The 25,640-nt window shown below is 42.9% G+C and overlaps 3 protein-coding genes across 3 annotated transcripts; 1 reads left to right on the plus strand and 2 right to left on the minus strand.

Annotated features, from left to right (window-relative positions):
• Positions 1–376: 376 nt before the first annotated feature.
• On the plus strand, positions 377–7,975 carry NDUFA6 (NADH:ubiquinone oxidoreductase subunit A6). Its single transcript, XM_060245343.1, has 3 exons — positions 377–719; positions 5,098–5,213; positions 6,779–7,975. Exons 1-3 carry the CDS (start codon positions 512–514, stop codon positions 6,908–6,910), a joined length of 456 nt encoding a protein of 151 aa, XP_060101326.1. The 5' UTR covers positions 377–511; the 3' UTR covers positions 6,911–7,975.
• Positions 7,976–9,860: 1,885 nt separating this feature from the next.
• Positions 9,861–13,309, minus strand: SMDT1 (single-pass membrane protein with aspartate rich tail 1). Its single transcript, XM_060245345.1, has 4 exons — positions 13,228–13,309; positions 12,393–12,681; positions 10,970–11,110; positions 9,861–10,122 (listed from the first exon to the last, which is right to left on the minus strand). Exons 2-3 carry the CDS (start codon positions 12,651–12,653, stop codon positions 10,973–10,975), a joined length of 399 nt encoding a protein of 132 aa, XP_060101328.1. The 5' UTR covers positions 12,654–12,681; positions 13,228–13,309; the 3' UTR covers positions 9,861–10,122; positions 10,970–10,972.
• Positions 13,310–18,191: 4,882 nt separating this feature from the next.
• Positions 18,192–25,389, minus strand: PHETA2 (PH domain containing endocytic trafficking adaptor 2). Its single transcript, XM_060245346.1, has 3 exons — positions 25,161–25,389; positions 23,366–23,564; positions 18,192–22,873 (listed from the first exon to the last, which is right to left on the minus strand). Exon 3 carries the CDS (start codon positions 22,856–22,858, stop codon positions 22,067–22,069), a length of 792 nt encoding a protein of 263 aa, XP_060101329.1. The 5' UTR covers positions 22,859–22,873; positions 23,366–23,564; positions 25,161–25,389; the 3' UTR covers positions 18,192–22,066.
• Positions 25,390–25,640: the final 251 nt, after the last annotated feature.

A 25,640-nucleotide genomic window follows, 5' to 3' on the forward strand; every position in this document is an offset into this window, starting at 1 on the left:
TGTGTGGCTCTTTAAGCTTCCAACACCTGTCAGTCAGCTTGGATAAGGCATTTCTCTCTTTAAATCACTTTGCCAAGCCAGCTGGCAGCTTGGAGAATAAATTTAAAGTTGCTTTCTTTCCACCTCTCCTTCCCTTTTTATTTTTCCCTCCTTCCTTCCTTCTCTCAAACATCTGACATTCCCGTCTTACAGCTCTCAAACGTCTGATATTTATTTTAAGTTACTCTTACGTAAAGCAAGCTTGGCCACCCCTGAACAACTCAGAAATTAGAGCAGATTCTCAGCTGGTGTGGTTCTTCCCGACCTAAATGGACCAGAAGGGAGGGGGCGCCCTTTGACCTCTATGGAAATACACGGGAACCACATTTTATTAACCAACAATTAAACAGCGCGTCCTCAAGTAACGTCTTCAAAGCGAACAGCTGCGCCCACCCCATCTGCTCACAACTTCCACCAATAGTCAATCGTTGGCTAATCACAAATGAATGGCATTTCAACAAACCAATAAGAGATGGATAATCTCAAAAAACCCGCCCGGTCTACAAGGAGAGCAACGGAAGTGCTTCGGAGTCGAGTAAGCAAAATGGCCGGAGCCGGGAAAGTGGCTGCAGCCGTTACTGGGACAGCTGTAAAGCCGATCTTCAGCCGGGACCTGGCCGAGGCTAAACGGCGAGTGCGAGAACTGTACCGCGCTTGGTTCCGAGAAATCCCAAATACAGGTATAGGGGGCGTGAGTAGGGCTGCGACCTCCCTGTCAAGGTTACTTAAAGGGGCGGAGCCAATTTGGGACCCGCCTGCGCCTGCTTGCATTGGAAGGAAGCATCGCGGGTTTTGCGCTCTCGTTTCTCTTCAATTAGCTGACCTTGTTCCCACATTTGCCGCTTTTCACCAAAGGCGGAAGCTTAATTTCAGCTGCTACCCGCATGCCTTGTTGCAGCTGCATACGTGAGTGGGTGCTTCAGTTGTAGTCAGTCTGTGCCTTGCTGCTGCTATGTGGCCTTGGAAACAAACATCGTTTCCGATCCATTCAGTGGGTTGTCACAGAGATCAATTCGGAGCGGATTATTAGTTAATTCAGGAATACAGTACTGTGATTCTACGCATATGAGATAAATAAAAAGGAGCATTGCGGTAGCTTTAAATGATAAACGTATTTCCTGGAAAAGGCTTTTGGGGAAGAAAAGCATGCTTCCTTTGGTGGCATAATAAACCTGTCAAACTTTTATTTAATTGCTTTATTTATAGTCCACCATTCTCACTGAGACTCAAGGTGGATTACAATTAATAAAATGGAACAGCTAATAAACAATGAAAGAGGATATTGAATTTATACCCTGCCCTTCACTCTGAATGTCAGAGCGGATCACAATCTCCTTTACCTTCCTCCCCCACAACAGACACCCTGTGAGGTAGGTGGGGCTGAGAGAGCTTTCACAGAAGCTACCATTTCAAGGACAGCTCTGCGATAGCTATAGCTGACCCAAGGCCATTCCAGCAGCTGCAAGTGGAGGAGTGGGGACTCAAACCCGGTTCTCCCAGACAAGAGTCTGCACACTTAACCACTACACCAAACTGACTCAGAGCAGTTCACAACTGTATAGAACAGACATGATATAGTTAAGACAACATTAAAAACCCCCATAGCAGTGGCTCCAGCATTAAGCCCCCCTTCCCCATAAGCTTATCAGAGAAAGGCCTGACAGAACCTAATAGGGAGGTCTCACAGAGCCCAAGTCTCATCTGAGAGGGCAATCCACCAGGAGGACACTATGGCTAAAAAAAACTTGCCCTGGTGAATGCCAAGTGTGTGACCTCAGGGTCCCGCACCAGCATAACGACGGCAGCCACTGAGGAGGGTTGTAAAGGGAAAGGTGGGTCTAAAGTTGCCAGCCTTCAGGCAGAGCTTGGACATTGCCCACTTTCACAACTGTTCTCTGGCTGGCAGGGATCAGCTGCCCTGGAGAAAATAGCTGCTTTAAAGGGTGGACTCTATGGTATTGTACCATTCTGAGGCCCTTCCCTTCCCAAACCCTGCACTCTCCTAGATCCACCGTAAAAGTCTCCAGATATTTTCCAACAAAGACCTGGCAACCCTAACAAAGACCTTGGGCATGAAGTTCCCAGACCATTTAGGGCTTTAAAGGCGAAAGCCAGCACCTTGAATTTGACCAAAAACCAGTGGGCAGCAAACATAGCTGCTTTAAGACAAGCTGTATATGTGAGGACCAAGATGTTCCAGTCAGAAACCTGATAGCTGCATTTTGGACAACCAGAAACCTTCAAGGCAGCCCTGCATAGAGCAAATTGCAGTAGTCTATTCTAGATAGATAGATAGATAGATAGATAGATAGATAGATAGATAGATAGATAGATAGATAGATAGATAGATAGATAGATAGATAGATAGATAGATAGATAGAAGGCCAGCTGATGGGACTGACATAGATAGAAAAGAGCCTTCCTTGCAGCTGTGGACACCTCTGTGTTCAGTATAAGAGGCATCCAGCCAGACTCCCAAATCTTCACGGAGTCCACTAATGAGAACTGGACCCCATCCAGAGCCAGAAGCTGCAATCCCTCCACTGGCCCAGCCATCTCCAGCCACATGACTTCAGTCTTGGATGGATTTAGTTTCAACAAGCTCTGCTTCAACCATCCAACCACAGCATCCAGGCACTGGGTCAGAGAAGAGAAGAACATTTTAAACATACATGATAAAATTGCATTATAAAACCATTAGATCATCTCCTCCAATACATCATTAAAAGAGTCAGAATGCATACAAGACATAAAAACAGCAATTAAAACATTGGTTAGGAAAGGGATTCTTGAGGGAATGCCAAAGAAAAAAAAATTCACCCTCTGGTGGAAGATGGCAACAGAAAGGAACAGACAACTCCCTGGAGAAATACTTCCAAAGCTTTGGTGCCAGCAGCAAGAACGCCTTTTCTTGGGTTGCCATACATCTAGCGTCAGATGGCAGGGGCCCTTGAAGCAGGGCCCCTGAAGGTGACTTGAATGGTTGGGTAGGTTCATATGGGAGTTGGTGATCCTTCATGTATGCAGCTCCCAAGCTATATAGGACCTTGGATTGGGCCTGGAAGCAAATTGGAATCTAGTAGAGATGGAGCAAGAGTGACCTTGACTCACTCAGGTCAGCATCCTGGCTGCAACATTCTGTACCATTTGAGGTGTCCAGACAAAGACACCCCCATATAGAGCACATTGCAGTACTCTAATTTAGATGTAATCAGGGCATGTACCACAGGGGCCAAATCTTTTTTCCTGAAGAAAGGCCACAGCTGGTTAACTAGTAGAAGCTAGTAAAAGGCTGATAAAAGGCACTCCTGGTCACAGCTGCCACCTGCTTATCCAACATAGGCCAGGGTCCAAGAGCACCCCTAGACTATGGACCTGTACCAAGTCAGACCACCAGAAGCAATTCTGTCTTGTCTGGATTAAACGTTAGTGTATTAGCCCAGGCACTGCTTCAGGGTTTCTTCAGCCTCCCTGAGTTAAGCTTGAAGTGGAGCACAGCTTTTTTTGCCCTGTGTGAAACAATGGTGACATCAGGGTGTGTAGCCTAATATACAGGTGAGTTTCTGCTGGGCTTTTTCTATTAAAAAAAAGCCCTGAAGTAGAGGATAGAGCTGAGCATCATCTGCATATCGGTAACAATACAGCCCAAATCTCCAGATGATCTCACCCAGCAGTTTCATGTAAAGAGTGTAGGGGACAAGATGGAACCTTGCAGGGCCCAAAGGCCAAGGGGCTGAACAGCAGTCCCCCAGGACCACTTTCTGAAACAGCTTCTAGGTAGGACTGGAACCACTGTAGAATGGGGCCTCCGCTCCCAGTCCAGATAGGCAGTCCAGAAGGACACCATGCTTGAAGGTATCAAAAGCTTTTGAGAGGTCCAGAGAATCAACATACTTGTACTTCCTGTGTCCATCTCCCAGTATGAGTCATCCAACAAAGTGACCAAGGCTGTTTCAGCCTGGTAATCAGGCCTAAACCCAGTATGGAAGATGTCTAAACCATTTCCTTCATCCAGGAAAGCTTTGCGTTTTTCAGCTACCAGCCATAAGAATGGAATATTGATACAGATCAATAATTATTGAGATCTCCTGGATCGAGGCTAGGCTTTTTAGAAATGGGTGCATCACAGCCTGTTTCAAGGCTGGGGCAAACACCCCTTCTCAAGGAAGCATTAACCACCTCTCAAACCCAGTCAACCAGGGCCCCCCACCTGGAAGATTTAAGTACCTAAGAAGGGCAAGGATCATACAAGCAGGTGGTAGGCTTCAAACTTCCACACCCTCAGTCTGAGTAAACTGAAAAGTATCCTACACAAGTGGACAAAACAGCACCCTGGCACCATCCAATCCTGTCACTGCTAACATATAGTCCAAGTCAAAAGAGATGCAAGAGATTTTATCTGCATGGTTCTGAGCAAAACATTCACAGCAAGCCACCAAGCAGACTACCATCTTCTGCAGGCCCCTTCAGTAAACACAGGGGCTATCTGGCCTCTAACACAAAAGAGAGGGTGCCTGGGAGTGATTATGTCAGCTGCCTGGGTCATCTCTTTCCAGAGGTCAGCCAAGGCATTCATAGGAGTACCAGCCATATCAACAACAAAAAAAAACCTTAGAGCCATCACAAAGCCATTTGAATCCACCTAGCTGTGTGGGTGGATCATTTTAATAGATCTCCCACCCCTGCAGAAGCCTGGTATCTCTGTAAGATTAACCCAGGCAGGTAGTGATCTGTCCATTGCAAAGGAGCCATCATCAGGTCCTCTATCCTCAGATCACATTCCTCCTGCTCAAAACAAAACACCAACTCAAGAGTTGGATCTGCACTGTGTGTAGGAACAGTTATTACCTTAAACAGGTCTGTGGTTGTCATGAAATCCAGAGCCACTCCAGATGAGACAGCCTCAGCATGAATGTTGGGGTCCCCCAGGACAACCAACACCACCCCAAAGACTAGTTCATGCAGGGACTGTTAAGCAGTGTGGTGGGCAATTGTAGCCTACATGTGTGTGCCCTAGTGTCCATTTTCTCATCTAAGGGGTTGTTGTTCTTGATCTAGTGCACTTGTACCAGTTGGACATCACAGTGAAACAGGGGCGCGACAAAGTCCGGGAGATGTTTATGAAGAATGCTCATGTCACAGACCCTCGAGTCATTGATATGCTAGTTATTAAGGTAAAACAAATAACACTTGTCTTAAATCCACAGCAGGCATAGGGTGCCTTTGAGCTGCTTTCTTCCTTGTAAATGCTGATGGATTTTGTTTTCCTTTCCTATATTTCTGCATGTATACTGCTTTTATCTGTTCAATAGTCTTTATCTATATAAACTATCAAATGCAAAGCTGTCTAGATTCAAAGTCTGTACCCAAGCATTTTGAATCCCTGATTCATTTGTCAATGGCATGTGCAGTACAACAAGTATCAGTATTGCTAAATGACGTGTTGTTCTAGACTACAGAAAAATAAATGTTCAAGTATCAAAAGGAAGAGAGGAACAAAAAGTTTTTTAAAACCATGGCTTCTTGTGCATTCTATGGACTGAATGCTAGTACCCCTCCCCAGGTTCCCCCCTTTGCAACCTTTTCTATTTTAATCTCTGCTGCCTTTAGTCCATTTTCCCTCCTTTTCCCCTCACCTGCTTTGCCTTTCCTCTAATTCAGCCTCCTTCTCCCATAGTCAGTTCACCATCTCTCTCTATAATTCTTCTCCTTGACCCTGCAATTCCACAACTTCACATCCTTTATTTTCTGACTCCCCATAGCAACCCTTCTTTCCCTATTCTGTACTAGTTCTCTTTCAATTTCTTCTTGATCCTCCTCCCTTCCAAACACCCAACTACCTGTATAAAAATCCCCCTTATTGCTGCATCCCTTTGTGTAGCCCTTTCCTCCAAAACTGCATTGCCTCTCCTTTTTCCTTCTCTCCTTCAGGCTCAAGCTAACTCTTCCCCCAAACCTCATTCCTTTATTTTTTCAGCCTCACCTTTCCTATTCCTGCCCAGGGATGCCACAGGTAGGATGAAGAAATGCCAACACCACAGCTGTCTTTGCAGTCATGCCATGCTGACAGAGTTATTGGGAGCCAGTATCAGCTCACTTTTGATCTAGTAGCCTGTTTAGCTGGCTAGTTTGTAAAGATGCTGCAGTAGTCCTCATGCATATGGTCAAGTGACATTTTTATACATGCCTGGGGATTCCTCCATGACCCTCTTGACTTGCCCTGTTCCAGGACTCTGTGATTATATATGGCAACAGACATAGCTGAGGATGGATGCTGAAAGTTGATTTGGATAGAAGAGGACTGAGTGCTTTGAGAAATGATGCTGAAATAATTTGCTAAGAAAATAGGGGCACTACAGAGTCAGATGCTCCACAATGATCTAAGTAGTAAATGTTCTACATTTGTAAAACTGAAATGACAGAATATTTTGAAAGTTGCCCAATTTATTTACTTTCTTCCATCTTCAAAAGCAACTTGAGCAAATGGAGGTATGGGAACAATATACCTGGCATAGAGAGATCCTGCCTACAATTTATGATCTTTTGAACGACCACATCTGACAAATGTGTGTTTTACAGTGGACCCCAGCTTGTCATGTCACTAAATTTGCTTGCACAGAAGATACTGTGATTGCTAACACTGAATAAAATAGCTGTGAACTTCTTACCTTGCATTACAGTAATGGGTTGGAACAGATTCCTGAGCATTTAAAATACTTACCTTTTCTGCTTGATATAGGGGAAAATGGAACTACAGGAGACTATTCGTGTATGGAAACAGCGGACCCATATCATGAGATTCTTCCATGAGACAGAAACTCCACAGCCCAAGGACTTCCTCTCCAAGTTTTATGCAGGTCATGATCCTTGAGCCAAATAAACTTTGTAAAGCTGTAACTCTGTATTTCAGTTGCTTTTGTTGCAAATAAAGCACTGAATACTGAAGAGCCCTTCAACAGGAAAAATATCCAACCGAGCACTACCTGTTCTGTACTGAATCTGAATTTTTGGTACATCCTATATGATCCATCCTATATGGTCTTCAATAGGCTGGGTATATTTGTTGTAATTAGTGTCTCAAGAAACTTCCTATTTGCATTGCAGTATGCCTCACTGAATACAATGGTACTCACAGCAAGTAAGCCTATGTAGAATTGTGCTGTAAATAGATGTTGAGTTTAGAAGTCTATGGGAGAGAAGTTAACCAAAGACAATGTGATTTCTGTATATAAGGTAATTGAAAATCACTAATTTTATCCAGAATGCCCATTTGCTCTGGAATTGCACACTTCATATGATCACACTGGCAATTCATTCAGTTTAAAACAGTATTTTAAATTGTTGATGTCTACATAGTACCAGCTTTCAGCATGAAGCTGGCAAGATGGTTGCCATTGGTTCATTTACTGGACTGCAGAGCTTACATACCTCCAAGTGTCATGATAATCAAGCCATAAAAATAGCTGCATTCTGAATGTATATGCTGCTTTTTTCTCTGTGCAGTTTGCAGTGACTGCAAGAACAAAGCATTTGTATTCCAGTATAAAACTTGTGATTAACACACATGCACTCAGCTTTGGGAATCAAGCAGGCAAAATGGACAAGACTGGAATATGAGAGACATAATCCAAGCAGTTTCTCTTCAATCAAAGTAAGCATCACTTTTTTGTAAGTTCTCCCCCCATCAGGTGTGTTGGGAAGGCCATCAGGGACAGCCCTAGGAACACAGCTCAAAAGTACATCACTAGTATTTTGCACATGCTGTATAGAATAATCTTGAATGTTTTGGATGGGGGGTTGACTGTGGAAATATGCTTCTTAAAATTTGCAATTTAATTGAATTCAAACAGTTCACTTAGTTATTAATTTAAACACAATGCTATGGATTCTGTAAAATTTTAATAATGTAAAGGAATAATAAAAAAATGAACTTCTACATGTGGGAGAAAACTTGAAAAAGGATGGAACCAGAGAAATCCTGTGTAAGCCCTGCTATATCAATGGGGTAGGAATTAGTGACTTGTCTGGTTTTTTCCCCGAGCAAGTCATAATTCTTATTCTGTAAAAGGTAACAAATTCCAAAATATTATTAAGTTGTATATCACACTGCAGTCCTGTCATGCATACAGAATCTGGTATATAAAGTGATAATTATTTTAACGCACTGCTAGCCAAGTTTTGGGGATGGGTACTATGAGTAAAAGCAGTCCCACGGCGCAGCGTGGTAAAGCTGCAGTACTGCAGTCCAAACTCTCTGCTCACAACCAGAGTTTGATCTGGTGGAAGCTGGATTCAGGTAGCCGGCTCCAGGTTGAATCAGTCTTCCATCCTTCCGAGGTCAGTAAAATGAGTACCCAGCTTGCTGGGGAGAAAGTGTAGATGGCTGGGGAAGGCAATGGCAAACCACCCCATAAAAAGTCTGCCGTGAAAACGTCGTGATGCAACGTCACCCCAGAGTTGGAAATTACTGGTGCTTGTACAGGGGACTATCTTTATCTTTTTTACTATGAGTAGTCCACAGAACAGGCAATCTGATCTGGAAATTAGCCACATGCTTTTGAGCCTAAGGCTTCCAGAGTATATTGCTTAGAATCTTCATCACAGGTTCAAGTTTTGTTTCATTGTTTTTTACATACAGGTATACAATCCAGAACTATTTCAAGTACATACGATAACCAATTACCTAAAGTAATTTTTATTTATATTAATAGGTAGACAGCCATTTAATTGTAAATGCCAAAGGATTTTTTGGGGTATAAATTTGTTCACATTAAGTATCTGCTTTGTAGCCTAACTTGCAGTGCACTCCTAAGTGGAATCTTTAAAGCTTTCAGTGGAGTTAAAAGGATGTAGCACTATATAGAATGTTGCCAGATTTGTGAAGTGGAGCCTGGGGAGGACAAAATTTGTGTGTGGGGGGGGGGGGGAGGGACCTCATCTGCGTATGATGCTATAGTCAGCAGCCATTTAATCTAGCTAAACTGATCTTTGTCTGGAGATCAAGTGTAATAGCATGAGATCTCCAGATGCCACCTGGAGGCCAGCAGCCCTACTTACAGGCACCTGCAGATATGTTACAGTTCCAACAAAAAAAGTTTCCTTTTTCTACTGACTTCATTTCTATTTATAGAATAATCATTGCATTACATATCTCAAGCTGGGATGTCCCTTTTACTTTGCCATGTCTTTGCTCCAGGATAATTTTCTTTTGTTCCCTTGCTTTAGTTTCTATCCTGTTGCTCTCAAGTATATTCTAATTTTTTCTATCACCAGTGTTGCTAAGTTCTGCACTCACTAGTGCCAAAAGAAAATTCACAAACTTTTCACTTGTGTCAAATTTGAAATGCATATACTTAATGAGACTACACAGAATAACTTATATTTTGATAGAATCTGCCAGGAGTCTCATCAAGAAAGGCAGATGGCAAAAAAATACAAACTATGAAGCATCAAGCTGTCAGATACTAAATATCACTGCATTACCACTTTAAAATGCAAATGCTGTTGAACACTGACCTTCAGACTTTAAATACAAAATGCAAAGGGCCCAATACCAATATTCAGCAAATATATTTTAGACAACAAAACAGTTAAGTTCTGGTTCAGATTAAATGAAGAACCTATATAATTTAAGCACAGAATTTTAGTTTTCTTAAATTGAAGATAAAGCTCCATTCACTGATCTTTTTCCATGCTTATATGAACTGGAAGTGAGATTGTGTGGTTTGAGTCTTTCACTTGTGTTCCTTTCAGTAAGAGCTTTGGCTAAGAACATAAGTGCTGATATTTCAATACTCAGACAGTCAATGAAAAGACATAACTCTTGGTCTAGCTTTATTTGCAATCTAAATTACTTCCATTTTCCCTGTACTCATTGGAACCAGAACTTCAAACAGTCTTTTATGTAAAGTGCAGGTGAACCAACATATATACATGTTAACTTCATTTTGACATGCACACACAGCATTTGCTGGAATAACATCTGTTTCTCTGAACTGTCTTCTTTACAAAGTAAAAGAAGGGATCGTGCTTCAACAAAGATATCAGATTAACTTGTAACTATGTCTTTCTTCCATTGCACTCCTATAACAAAACAAAAACAAAATTAGTCTATACTGTGGTAGTACCCCTCTAGAAAGCTAGTTTTGCTCTCTAGAACAAGACACAGTCACTAAAAATAAGATTCAAGTAGTGGGAGATGTTCATACCACAACACATTTTAAAAACAAATTTGTTCCTCCCCCCCCCCTCAGTTCATTCTCATAAGAAATACTTGCCTTTAGCAAATATTTAGCAAGCAGCATACTTTTGTTGGTTTGCTGCAAGATTATCACTGTAGCAGACTTGGGCATGCCCTAATAATCATTCAACTCCAGTTCTTGTTATACTTAAAAGGGAGATACCAAAGATAACATATATTTTTTAAAAAATTCTTACAAGTTTATTTCTGCTTCAGAACTGGATACAGAAGAAAACAAAGGGGAACAGAAAGATGTCATTACAGCCGGGATAGTGAGCAGAATTAAACATGCTGGGGGTGGGTGGGTGCTGGACAGACTGAAAAACCTCTTCTATTGGCTGTTGCAAACTCCAGTGAGAATATATTATATGTATGCACTTGCTTATTGTTCCTAGACACTTCCTAATCTGACACTGCATCCACTATCCCATGCTGAATTTTACAAATCAAAGGATACATAGTTTGACCTACACAGGATCACTCATAAAGCTTTAATAGGCAGGAGAGAAGGATGTCTTCTCAGTCTGAAGCTGCAGCATATAGATGTTCTTTACAGGTTCTCCATTGAATAGCTAAACAAAATCTTAATGGGGGGCTTTTGCTACAAAATGCACATAGGTTTAACAGACCGTTTTCTAAAAAGAATAGGAAAAATGGAACTGAAATTACTGCCTTTATCAGCAGCCGTACCTATTAGTCATCATCATCATCATCCTCTGGCACAAAGATATCATGTTCCTCAAGCAAAGCTGCAAAGCTCTTGCTGATCTGCGTCCCAACATAGAGGAAGGGAATTACAACGGAAAATACTCGGAGAAGACCAAAGGGCATCTACAGGGATAAATACATGTTAGTATCTTTCAGAAGACAAGTGTTGCCAAACTAAATAGCCATCAGCAGTGTCGGTGCTTATGTAGTTGCTAGAATAACTAAATCCAGAATTCATGGAAATATTTAAATTGCATCCTACCAAGACTTGTTCCTGTAACAAATAATTATGTGACCTCACATGGTTCAATGTGTTTATTCCCTGTGCAAAAAAGCTTGAAAGAATGACTTTAACATAGCCAATTTATAACAGGAAAACAAAGTCTAAACATCAAAGATACAATTCAATTTGCCCTGACCTGGATAGCCAAGGCAAGCCCAATCTCGTCAGATCCCAGAAGCTAAGCAGGGTCAACTTGTGGTTAGCACCTGGATGGGAGACTTCCTTGAAATACCCAGTCAAGAGGACAAGGGCTGGCTCTATTCAGCCACCTTTCTGAATACCTTCCAGAGCCCCAGTAGGGGTCAGTCTCCAGAGGTCAATATGACTTCCAGCTGCAAATGCACACACACAATATATATACAAAATACCAAAAAGAAAAAGATACAACTAAATTTAGGATGATCCCAGAGGCATACTTAAGAAAACAAATGTCTGTAATAATTTGACGTAGTGGCTCCTATATCAGGAAGAAAGTCTACTGTACCGAATGATGTGGGGAAATAAATTTAGCTTCTATTCTTTTAGCAATAATACAGGACTTAGTACAGCATTGAGCTTTATGACCAGGAGCCTGTATATAAATTTTTTTATATAATATATTTGAAGACACTTTAAATAATCAGTTGGTCTGGGACCGGAGAGAGTCAAACCTCTAGTTAGTCACCACCACACAGGTCTGTGGTGACAATAAGATGTCGGAGGGAGTGATAACGAGCCTGCACTGCACAGTCTGTAAACCTACTAGACAAAGGGAAGCAATAAATGGAAAGAAGGACCTTCGGAGCTTATGTATGAATATACAAGTTATATACTAGCAAGGCAGTCCCATATTTTCCAACGTAGATTCACTGCAATCAAAGAGCCCACCCCTTCCATTCCTTCTCTTGTCTTTGCCAGACCCTTTCAAATAGCACTTCCGCGTTCTGAGGGCCTCCGGGCGAATTACAATATTCATCGATCCAGCTTTCTGTCACTCAAGCGCAAATCCCGCCCTCTACCGAAACCGTGTAAATTACTGGCTGGCAAACCAGCCAATAATACTATAATGGCGCATCTGATTGGTTAATACTTACTCTCCCCCCGCCCCCGCTTCTCCTTTAAGGCTTTCCCTCAGATACTCACTTTGACGGGCTTCGGCAAAATGGCACCAGACTGGGTGACCGTAATGCTGCGTGATGGTGCCACGGTAGCGGAAGGGCTGCCATGGATCTTGGTGGGTTCCGCCCTCCTCCAAGACCCAACCGCTGCCAACAGACGCCCAGCCATCTTCTTTCCGGAGCCGCTGCCCTCGCGAAGACTAGTGTAGCAACGCGCCCGGGACTGTGAAAGCAGCGGGCGGTGCTTTCTCAAATCTCGTGATACCGAGAAGGGGCCAGTGCGCATGCGGCTGAGTTGCTGCTTAGCCCGGGAGCTGCATAAAGGTGGGAGTGGGGGTTAATGCGGACAAGTGAGAGAGAAGTGTGCTTTTTTCTCCCTCTGACAGAACGCCATTCCGGAACCTCTAATGGGCCGGGCCGGCAGGGAGAAGACAGCGGGACTGGCCTTTCATTGGCCAGCGGGGCTCTTCTCCTCAGCCCTACACTCCCATGATATGGCATGTGTCTAAACTCAGCTATGAGAAACCCTTGAACTGCCCGCCGCACGGAGAATTTCCTGTTTAGCTGCCGTCGGGAGCTAATGTTTCATTCAAGTTCCTCCCCCTTCCTGTTCTCTTCACTGTCTGTGGCAGTCTACAATCCTTGCTTCCTGATTTACTCCCGGTGGTGCATGTCCGGGCTGTGGACTGGTACCAGTCCCTGGTATGTTAACAACCGGGCCACAAAGGCATGGTGCTCTCGGCTTCCCGGCTCACAGACTCGGGCAGCTAAGAGCCACAGGGCAGTGCCTGCTCTCCTCCCAGCCCTTGCAGGGGAGGGAGTCTTGGAGCGATGCAGAGGTGCCCCGCCGCCTCTTTTACCTGCCCAGGATCCGGGCGGACAAAAGAGTCAGTGCGGTCTTGTTTTGAGGCCATACAACCGATCCAGGGCAGGCGGAAGAGGTGGTGTGGCAGCAACCTTGGCCTACGCATTTAAAGACCCTGCCCGATCAGCTGATTGGTGAGGGTCTTTAAATGGGAGACAAAACCGGTCCCTGGTGCCAAAAAGGGTGGGAACTGCTCACAGGGCCGGATCTAGGGAGGGAGGGCAGAGGAGGGTGCTTGACCCGGGCGCCGATGGAGGGGAGGGGCACCAAATTGGGTATGAAGTCCATTATATTCTATGGGACCATAAGATAGAATGGCCCATAAGGAGGCGCCATTTTTTAATGTTGCGCCCCCCCCCCCTTCAAAAACATGTAGATCCAATCCTAAGGGTCACTTCCTAGAGTACACTATAGATATTGGGGAGGAGGAAAGCAGCTCTCCCCTTCTACCCCTAGGACGCAGAAATTTGTTTCCAAGGAGAGAGGGGAGTTTTAAACCATCACTTTCTAGAATAAGGGGGAAATACCGAGATAAGCTGATTGAATGGAGCTGTAAGTAGGGATAGGTACTGGGCTCCCTTACATGCATTTTGGAGACAGAGTTGGAGTTGTCAGCTGACCAGCCAAAACCCAATCAGGGCAGCTTGAGCTGGGGAGAGAGAGTTAAACACCGAATTTCACATGGAGCATGGTCTTCTGCTACAGTCTACAGACCAAGCTGCTCTTATAGGCATAGGAACAGAGAATGACAAAAAGTTGGCTGCATTATCAGGCTGTTGTGTTCCAAGCAACTTAGTTATCCCACAATGCATAATCTTTATTTCTTTTACTAACATTTCAATGCCTCCCCAAAACCATTACAAAGAAAAGGCTTTGCAGACAAAGTCATCCTTCTAGGCAAAGGTTAGGAGCACTTTGTACATGTTCAGAAGCCAAATGCTGTGCAAACAAAGCCAGCTGCCTAGAATGTCATCCTCCTTAGCCAGAAGGAGGATGTACATGCCCAAGCATAACAGCTACTGTTTTGCAGAAAGCACTCAGTACATGCTCAGTGTTGCTTCCCCTAGAGATTTTTAAAAGACTTCATGTCTGCTGTACAGACACATAATGGCTGCTCCATCAGCAAAATATTTGCTGCCCTGAGCAAAAAATCCCTGGCTACAGGCCTGCTACTGTTTGTTTTCCAGCAATTTTAAAAGCCATGTGGTCTTCTTCCCAATATGTCACATCCCAGACCCACTCCTTCAGGCTTTCCAAAGTCAAACGGAGGATCTTTCTTCTTGTTCTATTTCAAACTATTGAATTATTTATCCTTGTTTTTTATAACTCCATGATCTACGCTGCCCTGTCCAAGCTAGCCCAGCCCATAATAGGTGGAAGACTTGTTTTCATTTATGGGCCTGACTTTATAATCTGAGAAAGAAATGAGTCCTTAAGGCAAAAACATCTTCCACTGAGGCCCAAAATGTTGTTCAAGTTTGTTGCATTTTATTACCACCTTTTCTCCCAAAGAATGTAGCAAAATGAAATGCTGAGGGCCAAACCTGATGTTGGGCACTGTTCCACATGCCTTCCCATGTATCCTCTCACTGACTCACCCACTTCTAGTACAGGATCCTGGATAAGAAAAAAGGTTTGTGGGAGGGAAACTGATCAGGGGAAGGGTTCTGTGCTCTCTCTTGGGCTCCTGTTTTCCTTTTAAAGTTCTACTGCCCAGATCTTCATTTTATGTTTAAACACATGGAGCTGCCACTCTCCTGTCTCACTGAAAACAAACTTAGTAAACAAAGTGTCCCATTGCATAGAAAAAATAAGAACATAAGAGAAGCCACGTTGGATCAGGTCAATGGCCATCCAGTCCAACACTAAGTGTCACACAGTGGGGGGGGGGGGGAATAAAAACCAAGCACCATCAGGAAGTCCATCAGTGGGGTCAGGACACTAGAAGCCCTCACTGTGTCCCTGCCGCCCCAAGCACCAAGAATACAGAGCATCACTGTCCCAGACAGAGAGTTCGAACAATAGCCACTGATAGACCTCTGCTCCATATGTTTATCCAGTCCCCTCTTGAAGCTGTCTATGCTTGCAGCCACCGCCACCTGTGGCAGTAAATTCCATGTGTTAATCACCCTTTGGGTGAAGAAGTACCTCCTTTTATCTCTTCTAACCCGACTGCTCAGCAATTTCATTGAATGTCCACGTATTGTGAGAAAGGGAGAAAAGTACTTCTTTCTCTACCTTCTCTATCCCACACATAATCTTGTAAATCTGTCATGTCACCCCTTAGTAGGCTTCCCAAACCTCCCGCTCTGGCGGGAGACCCCTGGGTTCGCAGCCTCATCTCCCGCTCTTCAAAAATCAGGATGCGGGGGTGGGGGGTGGAGGGGGGGGGAGAACATACCTGTAGGCTTCATGTTATTATAGAGCTCCTGAGCCGTTTGTAAAATGTATGCCCCTTTAAGGCTGGGCAGGAAGCAGGAAGGGCTTGGGAGAACGGCCCCTCCCTTTCTTTTGCTTTCGTTTTCACAGCAAGAGTTCTCCGGAAGAAGATCTGGTAAGTATTTGTGTGTGAGAGAGAGGGAGGGGGCAGGGGATTCCCTGATTTGGAGGCCCTCCCCCCCTTTAGAAAGCGGGGGTGGGGAGGGAAATGTCTACTGGGCACTCTATTATTCCCTATGGAGAACGATTCCCATAGGAAATAATAGGGAATTCATCCGTGGGAATTGGGGGCTCTGGGGGGGTCTATTTTTTGAGGTAGAGGCACCAAATTTTTAGTATAACATCTAGTGCCTCTCCCCAAAATACCCCCCAAGTTTCAAAACGATTGGACCAGAGGGTCCAATTCTATGAGCCCCAAAAGATGATGCCCCTATCCTTCATTATTTCCTATGGAAGAAAGGCATTTTAAAAGGTGTGCTGTCCCTTTAAATGTGATGGCCAGAACTCCCTTGGAGTTCAATTATGCTTGTCACATCCTTGTTCCTAGCTCCACCCCCAAAGTCTCCTGGCTCCGCCCCCAAAGTCCCCAGATTTTTCTTTAATTGGACTTGGCAACCTTACCCCTTAGTCACCGTTTCTCCATGCTAAAGAGCCCGAAGCGTTTTAACCTTTCTTCGTAGGAAAAATGTCCCAACCTTTTTATCATTCTAGTTGCCCTTTTCTGCACTTTTTTTCCAATGCTGTAATGGTGACCAGAATTGTACACAGGTGTGGTGTGGTGTGGTGACCAGAATTGTACACAGTATTCCAAACGAGGCTGCACCATCAATTTATACAGGGGCATTATGATACTGGCTGATTTGTTTTCAGTTCCCAGCACAGTGTTGGCCTTTTTTATTGCAGTCCCACACAGTCTCAACATTTTCAGTGAGTTATCTACCATGAACCCAAGATCTCTCTCTTGGTCTTGGTGGCTGTGAATTGATGACCCACCAATCTCCCCGTTTGCATTCTGTGATCAACTTAAAATCTTGTGTGTTTCTCCTTCATTTCTATCTTGAGAGTTCTAGCACCACTTTTTCCAGGAAAAAGCCCCAGTAGACATGGGTATTTCCCTCACCAGAAGCTGAACTGGTTGGACAAAATGATGGAGGCAGTTAGGCCAGTCCTTCAGATTACACAGCATGACTACACACATACAAAATATTTAAATAAAGCAAGACATATAAACTAATATAAGAGTGCCAGTGTGAATTTGATTTAATCAATGGTGGAGTGAAAACTGGTGGAAGGAATACTAAGTCTGAAATATGCAAATAACGCCACATTACTGGCAGAAAATAGTGAAGACTTGAAACAACTACTGGTGAAGGTCAAAGCAGAAAGTGTCAAAGCAGGATTACAGCTGAACATCAAGACAAAAGTAATGACTACTGGGGGATTTCACAGCTTTCAAACAATTACACAACGGTAATTCAATGGTCCGTTGTATATTTGTTTGGAGGTTTAAATCTTCATTCTACCATGGAAGCTTGCTAGGTAATCTTGAGTCAGTCACACTCACCTACAGGGTTGTGAAAATAAAATGGAGAAAGGGAGAATTACATAAGCCACTTTGGTCCACCTTCGGGAGAAAAATGAGGCATAAAGAAAGAAATATGCACAAACCCTGGAAAGTTGTGTGTGTGTACAGAGTCTGCCATAAAAGCTTTGAAAACAATACATGAATATTCACATGTGAACCTGCAGCAAAACAAGGGAGTGTGCAGGCTGTTGAAGAAGTGGTTAACAAAAAAACACTGCCCTCCTAGCCAGAGTTAAACCAATTGACTTCAAAGTACTTGGAAGGATGTTTTTTAAGACTGAACTATAAATTGCCAGATTTGAGAAGAGAGCATATTGGCTGAAAGCTTTGTCATAATTTGATAGTAGCTCACCATAGGAATGAATGCAAAATACATGCCTGAAGGAGGCAGCATTACTTTCTCAGAATCTCCAAGGCTCCTCTAACTGGAATGTCTGTACAACTACGGTATAGAACCATGTATTTTTGTATGATTAGTTGGTATGCACTAGCTTTGGCTTGTATTCTACAAGTGAATGCAGTACCAATATTTTATTTGGATGGAAGAAGAGTTCATTTCAGTGCAAGTTTTTTATATTGAGATATATAATCAAATACCAATAAAAATAAGTTTCCTGTGTCTAAATATTAAAGATTTCTGAATCTTGCAGATTGGGAAGGGGTCCATAGAAAACAGAAAAGACCATGTAACTTATTTTCTTCTGTGGTTATATTACATGGACCAGAGGGCAAAGCTCTTTGTGACCTGGAAAATTACGGCAACTTTAGTCAGCTGGAGGAAAGTGCACATGCCATCTTCTTGAAGTGGGTTGGTGGGGAGGTTGTCCTGTCCTTGCTTCTCAAGTAGAGCTGGTTGTTCCTCATCTTCAGTGTCCATAAAAAACCCTGAGGTTTACAGAATAGGCAGCGATGAAAGTTACTTCACACAAGCTACAAACTTTAAAAAAAAACCTTTATTCAGTATTAAACAGAATTACTAATAACTGAAAAACAATATATTTCCTTGTTCTGTATGTAACACTGCCCATGCAAATATTTTTTTAAAAAGTAAGACTGTATTGTATACATTTCATGCAAAGCAACTTCAACATTGCAAGAGTCTAAATTCCATTAAGTTCCGTATAGTTTGCAAATCTATTAACTGCTAATATGAATATTCCAGACCAGCTGGAAGAAAATTTGTCTTTGGATCCTGATATAAAAGTTTTCATTTCACATTTCACTCCTTTCAGAAGTGCAGCTTTATTTGCCATGACAGCTTGATTTTTTTTTAATTTAATAAAAGAATTGTGATGGTTATTTTTTTCTCCAGTTCTCCAATATTCCACCCTATTTAGGTATTGCAGTTGTCCACATAAATAAACAGAACAGATGTCTTATGATTACCATCTGCATTGGCTTACACTTGAATGGCTTTGTTGGTTCAACACTTAAAGTTTATTTATGTGCAAGTCCCTTAAAGAGAAAACTGGAACTAAAAGATCAGAAAGCAATATGGTATGCAAGAATTTGTGTACACCACTTAACTCCTCCATCTCATATTAACACGAACTAAGCTATAGTTCTCAGTCATGATCATAGAAATCATTACTCAGTGGTTGTGGTTGAGAAAAAATTAAAAGTCATTGCTTTTATCTCTGCCTTGGTCCATCCTATGAGATAGTTTTATTCAAAGATTGAGAGTGGAATGGCAGTATTGAATCCTTAGCTGTGCATATTTGAAATGTGAGGTGTGTACACAGCTGCAATGTCAAAACAGCCCACCTGTAATGTTCAGAGATATCAATGTTATGACCTGTGATTGAACTTTTGAGAATAGGGAGCTTACTAGAAGTAACAAAGATGATTCACTCAGGGATTTTCAGTTTTGCCCTTCACAGCTGCTATTTCTTCACCCATCAAGAGCTTTTGCTTTTTTAAAAAAATCAGTAGTACGAATATTGCTATAGTTTTTGGATATTATAGCAATATAGCTACTATCAATTTAACACCAGTCTGCCAGGGATGCTGGGGAAAACAGAATCAGATGTTGGCAGTGAGGTGTGGAAATATATAACTTCATATCTACATGCTCTCAAAGCCCACTCTTGAGTTCCATCTTTAAGGACAGATTATAACACAGCAGAGCCAAGGAAAGACCGAGAAGGTGGGTAACAGCACAGTGATGTCAAGTGGCAGGCTAAAAGAAAATTACTGTAGCAAAGGAGGCATGGAACAAGATCCATGAGAAAAGCAACCTTAATTTTAAATCCAACTTTGGAGTGAGGCTTTGTGAGTTAATACCTCACAGAGAGCCTTGAGTGACAGGCTGCTCAAAGGGATTTGATTGGTTAGCATCAGTAGAGCAGAAAGACTTGGGAAATGACTGCTGAAGAGAACTCAGTTTCATTCTAAGAACTTGAACAGTTTCGTTCTGACTGAGGAGAGTTAGCACTTAGAAACATTTAACACTGACTGAGGACTGAGAAGGTTGGCAAAGAGGATCCGCGAAGACCCCCATGTGGCCAGAAAAAGGGATAGATCTTCTAGTTAAGTGATTTCCTGCCCAGTTGATAAAGGAGATAGCTCAAAGTTTGGAGTGCTTCCTGGTGTGTTCCCTGCCTTCTGAAACCTGAAGAGTCAGTTAAACTCAAAAAAATGAACTGGAGTGTTCAGAGAAGGAATCTGCACACTTTTCCTGCCTTCAGAAATCTGAGGAGTCAGTTTAAACTCAAGGAAATGAACTGGAGTGTTTAGGAAACACCAAAATCAAAGTCTCTAGTCTCTAAGCTTGTTAGACTGTGAAAAGCTTTAAACTCTCATCTGCTGGAAACATGTGGATGGGAAATTACTGTTACCTCAGAGTTCATTATTGATTTACGGCAGACATTTTACCCCTGGTTTCACCTGACTTTTCCCCCTCTGTGTTGAATAAAATATTATTTTTGAACTTAAAAAGCCTCTTGTGTGCCATTTTCAGAAGTTTAAGTTAAGGAGTGTGATCTAGTTTCTTCCCTCATGATATGGCTATGTGAAGTTTATTTATTTCAAACTTTTTCTATCCTGCACTGTGATCCAAGAGTATCCAAGGTGGTTTACAATAATAAAATTTAAAATAGTAATCACAACCATAAAACATGCTAAAAATAAAGCAGATAAAAACTTGCTTAGTTAAAATCAGGGAACAAAGGAGAAACTCGACTAAAAGCAGATAAAGGGGAAACTAGTTACTAGCGGGGGGTGGTGGTTATAGAAAAAGCCCAGCAGGAACTCATCTGAATATTAGGCCATACCCCTGATGTCACCATTGTCCCACACAGGGCAGGAACTCATTTGCATATTAGGCCACACACCCTGATGCCAAGCCAGCCAGAACTGCATTCCTGTGCATTCCTGTTCAAAAAAAGCCCTAGTTACTAGCATTTTTTAAAAAAACTTACCCTAGCACCCAAAGAACTGTAAATTCAGCCTTGGATGGACTTCCCAGTGTTGGTGCTACAACAGAAAAGACCCTGTCTCTGGTTTTTGCCTACCACAACTCAGACTGAGGATACACAGAGCAGAGCTTTGGATGACCTTTGTTGGCAGGCAGGCTCATACAGGTAAAGGCAGTCCTTCAGCTACCCTGGACCTAGGTCAGATATAGGTTTATGAGAGATACCTGATTACTATTGTGTAACTGTATAAATGCTTTGAATATTTAATATGTGCTATATAAAATTACTAAGCATTTATTCTAGTGAGTAGGAAAGGCATATAGCTTCCATGTTTTTAATTTGTATTACTCTTATAGAGCAGAAATACTGTGAGTGCTGAAATATACATATTTAAATGGGAGTAATAGCTTTCTGCAAAATCAGATATGAAGTGGGAATTGGGGCATTAAGAACCTACAATTATGAAGAGAAATTTTTCAAGTCCCATATGAACAACTTTCTCACTGACCAGTTGACTTGTTTTCTGGCCTGTCCATATAAAATATATTCAACAATACAGGTCAAAAGCCCAGTGCAATTTATGTGAGCTGTTAATCCTCAAATTAGGGCTATTAGCCACCAGAAGAAAACTGATTAACAGCTGAGATGGCAATGCCTTTTCTCACACAATCCTGCAAAGACTTATAATTTGTGCAAGTTTCTGTAAGTTCTTCCACTGCAGACACTTTTAAAAAAAAATCAGTTTTAAAATTGACTCCACATTGGTGGCAGAAAGTGCCGTCAAGTCACAGCCAACTTAATGGTGACCCTGTAGGGTTTTGAAGGCAAGAGACATTCAGAGGTGGTTTGCTATTGCCTGCCTCTTGTCTTGGGCACCCCACTTTGAACCAATTCTAGACAAAATTATGAAAGACTGTTATGGTTCTTGAGGTACATGTTGAGTATAAGATTTGGGGACAGCAAGGCCATTTCTTCGGCCTCTGAGAATGCAAAGATCTGGTAGTAAGTATCCCAGCATATACACACATAAACCCTCTGTTGTGTGGTAGTAAGAGTGTCACAGCATTAGGATTGGGGAGACCCAGTCTGAAATCCCCACTCAGCTGCTCCCTGGATGCTTTTGGGCCAGACACTCTGCAATCTGCTTTGCATGGCTGCTCCAAGAAAAAGGAGGAGAGAAGAATCATATATCATATGCCTCTATGAGCTTTGCTGAGGAAGGGTGGAATAAATGGTAAGAGACAGACTTGCAATCAGTCATGGGCTTCCAGAAAGCAATATAGGTAATCTTTGGTGATTCTCTTGGCTAAGAGATCAATCCAGAAAGTGCAGCAAGGTCACTGAATGTGCTTGACATGTATCGTTCTTTGCCCCTTGACAAACAACCACTCTGTTCAAATTTCCACTTTTTTCTGGCTTTCCAACCATTCCCTCCTCACATCAGCAATCTCCTGGCCATACCAATCATGCAACTTGGAGAAGCAGGCTGTCTCTGGAGATACAGGGCTTTCCTGTACAGTGGAAGCGAGGCCAGCAGTCGGCACTCCACTTATGTTACTGCCTGCCAGTCTTCGACGAGGAGGTAGGGGTGGGGGTTTTAAATATCCCCCATCATGGTCAAAAGAAACTCCTTCAACAAGAGAATAACTATCACCCCATGTAGCATAACCATTCTCCATGATGACAGGATGCTCCTGGACAGGTACCATGGTGGGGTTGGAGAGATATCTCTTCCAGCCAGAAGATGACTTCTTTGGAAATTTATGGCTGACAACCAAGCTCTTCCGGGTCTCCTCCAGTTGTTTCTCTAGCTCCTTAACCACTAGCCTCATGTAATCAAAGCTGGCCCGTGAAAGTGCCTTCACCCAAGCTTCCATAGCCATTTGGCAGTCAGCAACCAGCACATAGGCCTTAGCACCAGCCCCATCAAAGCGGATGGCAAAGGCAAACTCCTCTGCAGCCTCGCATAGCTCCACAGTGCAGCCCTCCAACACAATGAGGCCTAGGGGTTCACGACTCTCCCGCTCTTCAAAATAGAACAGCAAGTTGCCCTTGAGGACGAACCAGCGACGCTGGTAGGAGGTGGTGTGATGGTGGCGCTCCACACGCTTACATAGGAAGCCAGTGTGGTCTGCTGGAGAGTCACACGTGGCATAATGGGCCACACTGCGCTCATTCAGCTTCATAGTAATGATGTGCCCCTGCAGAGAGAGAGAGACAGAGAGAGAGAAATGCACTGAACTTCCAATTTGGCATAGATTGCGTAATTCAACTAAATACAGGCCACCCAAGTCTTTTGAAAGATAACCCTTTCTGCAGCATCAGATCTACCACTACAGTCAGTGATTCTGGGCTAAACCCTTACACCACTAAGATCCAGCCTACTCTCAGGAATATTTATTAAAGTATCCAGAGCTAGGCCACCCATTAGGTATTACAGGAGCAAAGGAGAGGCTTCCATATTTAGCAACATCAACTTGCAGCAACCAACAGATTAGCAAGGTGTAGACTGTTAGATAAGAATCTGGGAGACCCAAATTCCAATCCTCACTCTGCCATGGAAACTTCCTGGGTGACCTTGGGCCAGACAAATGCTCTCAGCCTAACCAACCTCACAGGGGTTTTTAAGAACAGAATGGGAGGAGACAAGAACAATGTAAAGTGCTATAAATGAAGTAAACAAATGCAATCACCTGCCCCTATTCATGGAGAAATGGGACTTTGACCTGACCTTTGCAGTCATATAAAGCCATGTTTGCACCAATATAGAAAATGGAGGGTTAGATGGTAGTTCTCTGGACATTTCTTAGACCAAAAGACTTGTTGGGCTTCATCTTTCTCCTTGCTGCTGATTCCAGTCACTGCAAAGATGCTGAAGATCAGAATCCCAATCTGAAATAGAAAATGGTTCAACTAATATTTCTGCAGACATAGAACAGAACCCAAGAACTATGAAGTATCGTAATCCTCCATGGTTTCTTGTCCTTAAGATATCATCGTATTCACAAAGGTAATATTACGCATATAAATACATTCAGCCTTTCTGGTTAGAGTTTCTATTCCTGGTTATGTTGATTCTTTTCCTGCCATCCATGCTGACAGAACTGTTCCAGTGTCCTAGTACATAATAACAGACACACCCATAATTCTGTAAGGATTGCAACAAATGTCGGTTGAAATAAAGCGCTAGAGGGTGCAACTCATTCGGAATGATTTTGCCGCTGAAATGACTTGGGATTCAAAGTCCCAAGAAACTGATGGAGGTTATAAGCTGTGCACAACCACCAGCAAAGCAGTGTGCCACAAGGAATGTGTGGAGCTGTGGCTATAAGCCCAAGAGATGAGCTTGCTTTTATTTTGTTTTTAAATGGCAAGCTTAGATCACGCACAAACCCTTTGCAGGCCTTCTCTTTCTTCATCCCAACCCAACCATCCCCTCTCCTGTCTCCACATGTACCTGTCCTTCCCCAGCTCCTGTAACTAATAAAGTTGAGGAGGCTTTCCAGGCACTGATGGTGCAAGTCCTTTCTTCTTGACAGCACCTGGCTATTCTGCGCTATAACAGTCAAAGTTGCCTATTGACCTCCATTCCCCCCCCCCTACTAATATATCACAGGCTGAGAAATGGAGAAAACAACTGTTGAATTTCAACCATTGAACTTCTGCCAGGAAAAGAAAAGCACAATTTCTAGAATATCTTATTCAACCACCAAAACCACTAGTTTTTTTCTGATTCTGCCCTTGGGATGTACACTTTATTCCAGATGCACAAATTTGTTTTGTTACATTTGGAACCATTGATCTCCACGTTAAGCATATGTCAAGCGCCAATATTTCTCACTAAGCAGTCTTTTGTTTTAAATCAAAGCTGTTTTATTGTTAGAAATTCAGAAGCTGTACTAAGGACGCAAGCCTTGGGAGTAATGATGTATATAGGGTTACACAGTTGCTAAATAAGGTATCTTCAAAGGTTACATTACAGATGCATACTTGAGTCATGGGTTCAAAGGTTACTAAACACTCTTTTATTACTAAGGAATTTAGGCTATTAAAAACATCTCCCTTTCTCACACTTCTCTAGCAGAAGATAAGAGTTGTCTGTGTGAACCTGTGGGAAAGACAACTTGGTACCAGCCTGGCTGTAGCATAAACATCCTTGGACCAGATGGATTTATTACTCGCCCAATGGTTGTACATAAGGGGGGAGCAGTAGAGAGCTGGTGACCTGCTCTTTGTCTAAGAAACAATTATGTTACAGAAATAAGCGCGCTTGACAGCATATTACTGCCCTGTGGCCTACCTGAATTTGGTCCCTAGAGCCAAAATACTTCAAGATACATTTAGAACAAGAAAGGTGTTTCCAAAGCACCAGACCATCTGGGTATGCCGAAGAAAAAGGTTTCACTCGGTTAACGGACTTTCCAGAACATTGTTTCCAATTCAAGACACAAACTTGCTCTAAACGAAGAGGTAGATAATCCACTTTACCTCGTTTTATTTCAGGAATCCAAATATCTGGGTCCTCTGTCGCATCTGCCCGTTATCCCTACCCCTCCCTTTTTTAGAGCACTTTCCTCTTGGCTACCCTCTTCTTTTGTTAAACTCGGCTACTACTCGCGCAGATTTCGTGAAGCAAAACCCGGAACGCATAATCCTTAGTGCCGGAGGAAGTGCATGGGCTGTCCGGGATAGCGCTCTGGAAGCCAGGTTTTCCAGCAACCTCAAATCAGTCACAGAGACGCTATTTCACTCTGTTGATTTCCCCCATTCCTTTCTTTCCTTCCAGGTCCTGGAAGCCACATATAGGAGAAAGATCCAAGTAGGCAGCCGTGTTGGTCAGAAGTAGTAGAACAAAATAGGAGTCGATTGCACCTTTAAGACCAACTTAGTTTTATTCAGAGCGTAAGAGCACACGAAAACTGACGGTGTGAATAAAACTAAGTTGGGCTTAAAGGTGCAATCGACTCC

Source organism: Heteronotia binoei, chromosome 8, assembly GCF_032191835.1.
Source record: "Heteronotia binoei isolate CCM8104 ecotype False Entrance Well chromosome 8, APGP_CSIRO_Hbin_v1, whole genome shotgun sequence".
Classification (NCBI taxonomy): Eukaryota; Metazoa; Chordata; class Lepidosauria; order Squamata; family Gekkonidae; genus Heteronotia; species Heteronotia binoei.

What these genes read in the sequence shown, in the direction of transcription:
- NDUFA6 (XM_060245343.1), top strand. Translation starts at nt 512, where the DNA reads ATGGATAATCTCAAAAAACCCGCCCGGTCTACAAGGAGAGCAACGGAA. An exon ending in CCGAGAAATCCCAAATACAG is followed by an intron (nt 720 to 5,097) that starts GTATAGGGGGCG and finishes TTCTTGATCTAG; the next exon opens with TGCACTTGTACCAGTTGGAC. An exon ending in TTGATATGCTAGTTATTAAG is followed by an intron (nt 5,214 to 6,778) that starts GTAAAACAAATA and finishes TGCTTGATATAG; the next exon opens with GGGAAAATGGAACTACAGGA.
- SMDT1 (XM_060245345.1), bottom strand. Translation starts at nt 12,653, where the DNA reads ATGCGCACTGGCCCCTTCTCGGTATCACGAGATTTGAGAAAGCACCGC. An exon ending in TTTTGCCGAAGCCCGTCAAA is followed by an intron (nt 11,111 to 12,392) that starts GTGAGTATCTGA and finishes TTATCCCTGTAG; the next exon opens with ATGCCCTTTGGTCTTCTCCG.
- PHETA2 (XM_060245346.1), bottom strand. Translation starts at nt 22,858, where the DNA reads ATGAAGCTGAATGAGCGCAGTGTGGCCCATTATGCCACGTGTGACTCT.